Source organism: Sinocyclocheilus anshuiensis, unplaced genomic scaffold, assembly GCF_001515605.1.
Source record: "Sinocyclocheilus anshuiensis isolate Anshui unplaced genomic scaffold, SAMN03320099.WGS_v1.1 scaffold3274, whole genome shotgun sequence".
In the NCBI taxonomy this organism is placed as follows: Eukaryota; Metazoa; Chordata; class Actinopteri; order Cypriniformes; family Cyprinidae; genus Sinocyclocheilus; species Sinocyclocheilus anshuiensis.
In genome coordinates, this window is record NW_015537940.1 from 380,270 (window position 1) to 386,312 (window position 6,043).

The 6,043-nt window shown below is 34.8% G+C and overlaps 1 protein-coding gene and 1 pseudogene across 2 annotated transcripts in view; one reads left to right on the forward strand and one right to left on the reverse strand.

Annotated features, from left to right (window-relative positions):
* Positions 1-1,372, forward strand: part of LOC107663382 (lysM and putative peptidoglycan-binding domain-containing protein 1-like) — a 5,030-nt pseudogene extending 3,658 nt beyond the window's left edge.
* A 714-nt stretch (positions 1,373-2,086) lies between these two features.
* The window catches only part of LOC107663392 (tumor necrosis factor, alpha-induced protein 8-like protein 2 B), a 7,914-nt gene continuing 3,957 nt past the window's right edge, over positions 2,087-6,043 (reverse strand). Inside the window, exons 2-4 of one of the 2 annotated variants that reach the window (XM_016453616.1) lie at positions 4,526-4,583; positions 3,605-3,924; positions 2,087-2,790 (exon numbers count right to left, since the gene is read on the reverse strand). In XM_016453616.1, coding sequence (XP_016309102.1) covers positions 2,548-2,790; positions 3,605-3,922 — 561 coding nt within the window. In that variant the 5' untranslated portion in view covers positions 3,923-3,924; positions 4,526-4,583 and the 3' untranslated portion in view covers positions 2,087-2,547. The remainder of the gene's footprint in view (positions 2,791-3,604; positions 3,925-4,525; positions 4,584-6,043) is intronic. The other variant, XM_016453606.1, reaches the window with a different exon arrangement.

Consider the following 6,043-nt stretch of genomic DNA (forward strand, 5'->3'; position numbering starts at 1 on the left):
GCGCTTTATAGTTATTGTTCTTGGTGTGGACGCCCCTTTACTTTGAAACAATTTATAATCAGAAATTGCTAATGAATCTTACAAATATTTACAAAGAAATGTCAAGTAACACAATGGATTAAACATAACATTTTGAAGTAGATAAACTGATGTAGTATTTTTCTTGTAAAACAAACTTAATTAATCTTTGTTTTATTTACAACTTCGAAAAAATTACAGTGTACAAACCTATGTTGGAAATCCATTTTCCACCTACAAGGAATCAATTACATAAGCTTTTTTCATACATTTAGCATACCATTTCTAGTAATGAAATCACTTAAAACATTCACATTTGCATTTAAAGGTTTTCATCTATGGAGCAACTCCATCACAGCAATCTGACGTCTGACAAAGCATCCTCCCAGCATGCCGTTTTGGGAGCTGTTCCCATTACAGTCACCAGACGGACCAGGAATCTGAGGGGTAGGGAGGATGAGATCTTCCAGCTCTGATGTAGGCATTTATTAGGACTCTTCTGACTGTTTTCTGTGTTGTTTTAGAGGTCTCCCTCATTGGGTTTCATGCCTTTAAAACGTGGAGATTGCTGGAGCGATTTGGAATAGTGTTTTTCATGAAACTACTACCAGCTTTAGACATGCACACATATTAGCACTGTAAAAGCACTGTAGCTTGATGCCTAAAAGTAATAATGTGAATTATAATTCTGCTGTATTTTTTATGAGCGTAACCAAAGTAATGACAGACAGTTTTGTGTGTGACGGAGATGACTGCATTTGAGCGGAACTATTTAGGAATCTAGCTTGAAAAAATAATGCACTTGCTAATTGATACTGATTTGAATACTACCTCACAATTGCTTTGGGAATGTGCCACTGGACATCTTTCAGATAGTGACCTGTCAAACCTGTGAACACAATGCATAGTTTTGCACTGCAGTCACATGCTCGGTTTGCTGTTTTTCTGTTCAACTTACATTTTGCTAAAGTGTAATGCCCTTTGTGGTTACCAAAATATGATAAAAACTTTGTTCGTTTCCTGGACTGGTTTGTGTTTTGCATTTGTAAACTTCAAACATGCAGTCCTCCACAGTAAATTAATGCAGTATGAAACGATCAGATTAAGTGCCATAAACACATACAGATCTTGATCTTTTAACTTTGAAATCTTGAGTGATAATCAGTGACAGAGTAACAAAAGATGAACTAAGTTGTAACATTACACACAACAGTTAACGTCACAACTGAATTGCACCAGTATTCCTTCGGTCATGTGCATTTCTAACCTAGAATTAATGGATTGTGTGTTGATACAAGGTATTAGGGTGTGTATTATGAATATGAAAGTTCTCCAGACATCAAAATATAATCATTTTGCTTTTGTAAGCAGTTTCTTGTCATAAATACAAATTCTTTACACACATAAAATGTTACGTAAGATTAGCTCAATGCAAATAGATGGCTTACAGTAAAAACAGTAATATTGTTTTATATTACAAATTTAAAATAACTTCTATTTTGATATTTTTTCAAATGTAATTAATTCCTTCGATGGCAAAGCCGAATTTTCCGCAGCCATTACTAAAACCTTCATTGTCACATAATTCTTTAGAAATCATTCTAATATGCTTATTCGGTGCTTGAGTAACATTTCATATAAATATCAATTTTGAAAACAATTGTGCTGCTTAATGTTTTTGTGGAAACCATGATACATTTTTCCGGATTTTCAACACAAAGATGAACAAAACAGCATTTATTTGAAATAAATCTTTTGTAACATTATTAATGTTTTTTTTTTCTGTCACTTTTGATCAATTTAACACGGCCCTACTGAAAGTATTAAAAACAAATTTTACTGATCCCAAACTTTTGAACATTAGTGTGTTGCAAAAATGTATGCAAATTACATAAGCATAAGCAAGGGCTGTAAGGAAATGTATTTAGTGGTTGTTCCCTTTTTAGAACACAGCAGATCCCCCTCAGGGCTGTTCATGTCAAAATATAGTTGTTGACTGTGTAGTGCCAAGCTTACATTTGTATCATAGCCATAACCACAGGGTAACACTAGATGGCAGTGTGAATAGAATGTCTTTCTAAATGTGTTTGTGCGTCCCAGTTCTTGTAATTTTGTTGTCCTAGGAGGTAAACAATCAGCTCAAAAATTTTAACAGTTTTGAACAATACAATGTGCTCTAATTTAGTTGAGTAGTTGAACCCCAGTGGTTTAGACGTCATTAATAAAAAATTAAGTAGTCTTGAAAACCTCGATCCTCTATCCTTTAATATCATCTGAAATTGATCCGATGATATTTTTACATTTGATCTGAGCTCGCTCAGGCAGTAACAGTGGCTGTGTTAACGGTATCAGGCCACTGACTGATCTAATATTTATTAATTGCACAGGAACACTATTTCAGGGGTTGAACTGAAGTGTGACCCTTTCAGTCAGTCACTTTCTGCCTCTTTGGTTGCATTGTATGCAGTCGGAGATAAAAGGTGGTCCTCCTTGCTAGTCCTGTAAGAGTCTTTCAGTGCTTCACCGTCCTCATAACGTCCCGTCCTCCAGCAGTTTGTTAAGCCCGTTGCAGATTTTGGTGAGGTGGTGTTTGAGAGGCCCGGATGGGTTGTAAAGCTGGGTGAGGAGCTCGGGGTCAGCGTAATGGTTGAAGACGTGGTTGATGCGTCTGTGGGATTTTGGTGTGAGGTGAGTGTTTACAAGCTTCAGAAGCATGTCCCTACTTTCTTTCAGGATCTCTGACATAACTGCTTTGTCAAAGGTGAAATCTACCTGTAATGGGAAAGAAGAGACGTTTGTTGGTATAAAGATCAAATCTGGTTACAAATAAGGCTGTGTTCAGAACCACACCACTTGCTTTGTTGAAAGCTGGAAGCAGTTAATGCCACTTAATCATCAGTTGACAAATAAATCGATTGTGATTTTGTAAAGGAAAAGTATCAAAGTGTCAAAGAAATGCTTACATAAATGCTTAAAAATACTTAATTACTACATTTGTTCATTAAACAATAAAAATAAAATGATTAAAAATGATTAAATTTATATTAATAAAATAACTGAAAGGCATGTTTTAAATAATATGACTGAAAATGGGCAAAATAATTTTGTGAACATTTTCCAATATTATTTATTTATTATTATTATTATATTTTCCATTATATTTTTTGTTGTTGTATTTTTATTTATTTAATCAATGTTCTTACATTGCCAGATGTGACTGAAAATGGCAAAAATGCTTTTGTGCAAAATGTTATTTGTCCAAAATGTATTTTATATTATATTATATTTTATTTTGTTTTATTTGATTTCATTTTATTTTTGTAATTTCCTGAATGTTGTCAATGGTCAAAGTAGGTTAACGATATTGTCAGAAGTCACCAACTGTTTTTTTCCTCTCTGGAAAAAATAATAACACACACTATCAAAACTTTAGATGGCTTTTTACTTTATGCAGTGCCACAAATGTCCCCATAGTTTAAAATTACTTACTTTTTGATTTTTTAAATAAACCTTACCTGAGTTTCATGAAACAGAACATAAATTCAGAAAATACTGCTTAAAGGTGTTAGATGCATGTATTGTGTACCTCGTGGAAGCTGATGGCTGTCATGGCTCCCTGGTGCAATTTCTTTTGGAAATTCTGGGCCAGCTTTAGCTCCTCATCATTGAATCGATTGTGCCTGAAAAGGACAGCTATCTTCACCACCACTTTAATGAGATCTTTCACCACTTTCTGGGCCTCTGAGCGGTTCCCAGTGTACTCCTTTGACACACGGTAAAGCTCATCTAGAATCTCGCTGCTGGTATCATCGATGAACATCTGCACCACAGACTTGTTGGCCATTTGGCTCAGGATCTTTTTCTGGGCCTTGAGCGCCATGTCCTTGGAGCTGAACGCCTCCATGTCTTAGAAAGAGGAGAGATTTATAGTAATTCAGGATGCTGATTTTTTTTTTTTTGTTACTTCCTAATACAGTGTGTTTTAAGTTAGCGTAACCCCTCAGTAACTTAAAAGTATATATAAATATATGAAGTAATAATTAGATGTTTTATTTAAGAGACTAGCATAATAAAAAAAGATTTACTCATTAAATAGTCTAAAAATATGTAATTTAAAATGGCATATAGATAATATTTATGACAAGTTATGGGAATGTTTATGAAATATTCTTATGACTAATTGTGCATTTTCCCTTGTATTTTATTTCTAGTTGTGTATTGGTAAGATTGTCAGTGCTGGGAGAACTCCCACCATGGGGAAGTCCCCTTACAGTCTTACTTTAATGCTTTGTTCATCAGGGGAAAGCTCATGCCATTTAGGACCTCATCATTGCCCACACATCTCACAAACAACACTAATTGTTCTCAAGATGATGTGTCATCATATCCACCACTCTCAATGCTGCTCAATGACATCTAAACATCTGTGATCAGTGTGTCTATATAACATTCAGTATTTTACCAAGTTTAAAGGAATAGTTCACCCAAAAATAGAAGTTTTACTTACAATTTAATCACCCTCAGGACATCTAAGGTGTTGATGATTTTATTTTTTGGAAATTTGCCTGTTGAAAAAAAACAGCACATGCTGGTTAGGTATGTTTTGAAACATGGCTGCTGGTTTGAGCTGGTTTAAGCTGGTTATGAGCTGGTCATGTGCTGGTCCTAAGCAACTAGCTCCTGCTCAGGACCAGCTCAAACCAGCAGCCATGTTTCAAAACATACCTAACCAGCATATGCTGTTTTTTTTCAACAGGGTTGTTTCTCCATCAGAACAGATTTGGAGAAATTTAGCATTACATCACTTTCTCATTAATGGATCCTCTGCAGTGAATGGGTGTCGTCAGAATGAGTGTCCAAATAGCTGAAAAAATTAGTAATCCACAAGTAATCCACATGACTCCAGTCCATCAGTTAAAGGTCCATCATTACACATGGTCCATCATAAACCAATATGGATAGAGGACTTGTATTTTAGCTGAAAGCAATGGTTTGAATTTAAAAAGTCTTGATGGATTTGTTTCTTACAAACGCCTTTTCACTTCACAAGAAATTAATTGATGGACCGGATCATGTGGATACTTGTGGATTATTGTGATGTTTTTATTGGCTGGACACTCATTCTGGTGGGACCCATTCACTGCAGAGGATCCATTGGTTGAGCAAGTGATATAAAGCTACATTTCTCCAAATTCCTTTAAATTTAGATAACATTTTTTTGTGTAGAATATTTAAATGCAATAATATTAGTTGAACTATGATTTGCATGCACATCCTGTATGCATTTAGGCTGTTGTCTCTGATGTGCAACACAGCATAGTTTAGCATTGCTTCACAGATCGTATAGTCAGGAGAACGTGCAAAGACATGTATGAAAGAAAGAGTCACTGCATAGTACTTACAAGTTCCTACGTGAATCTGAAGATTGAATCATTATACAGGCATCTATGTGCTTTGAAATTTCTTCAGTGTATTGGTGCAATTTTTGAGGTCTTGCATATTTCCTTCAGATATTCTTGTCATTAGTGATGATCTTTTTGTGCTGCGTTTATTAAAAATCCTGTACTACATTAACAAATGCAATAACTGCAAATTATATTAATATGCAAATGACCTGCACTGTGTTATTTTAAATGAATCAAGACATGCCGAAAGTGATGTCATTTCTCAGTCAATCCGATTCTGTTTATGATGAACCAACCTGATTACATTTTAATGCAGTTAGAGTTTCATTTCCTAATGAACTCTATTTAATTAGAAGCACTGAGTACATTAGAACAGCCATTACTTTACATTCTGTGACATGGAATGTCAAAACAACTATATAAATACTCATTTGAACAAATCAGCATGTTGTACACTGTTAAACTGTGAAAGCAACATAATCCTACGGTTTAAAGGGGTCATATGATGCATATGATTATTTTGTGTATTTGGTGTAATGAAATATGTTTCTGCGGTTTAAGGTTCAAAAAACACATTATTTTCCACATACTGTACATTATTGTTTCTCCTCTATGCCCCG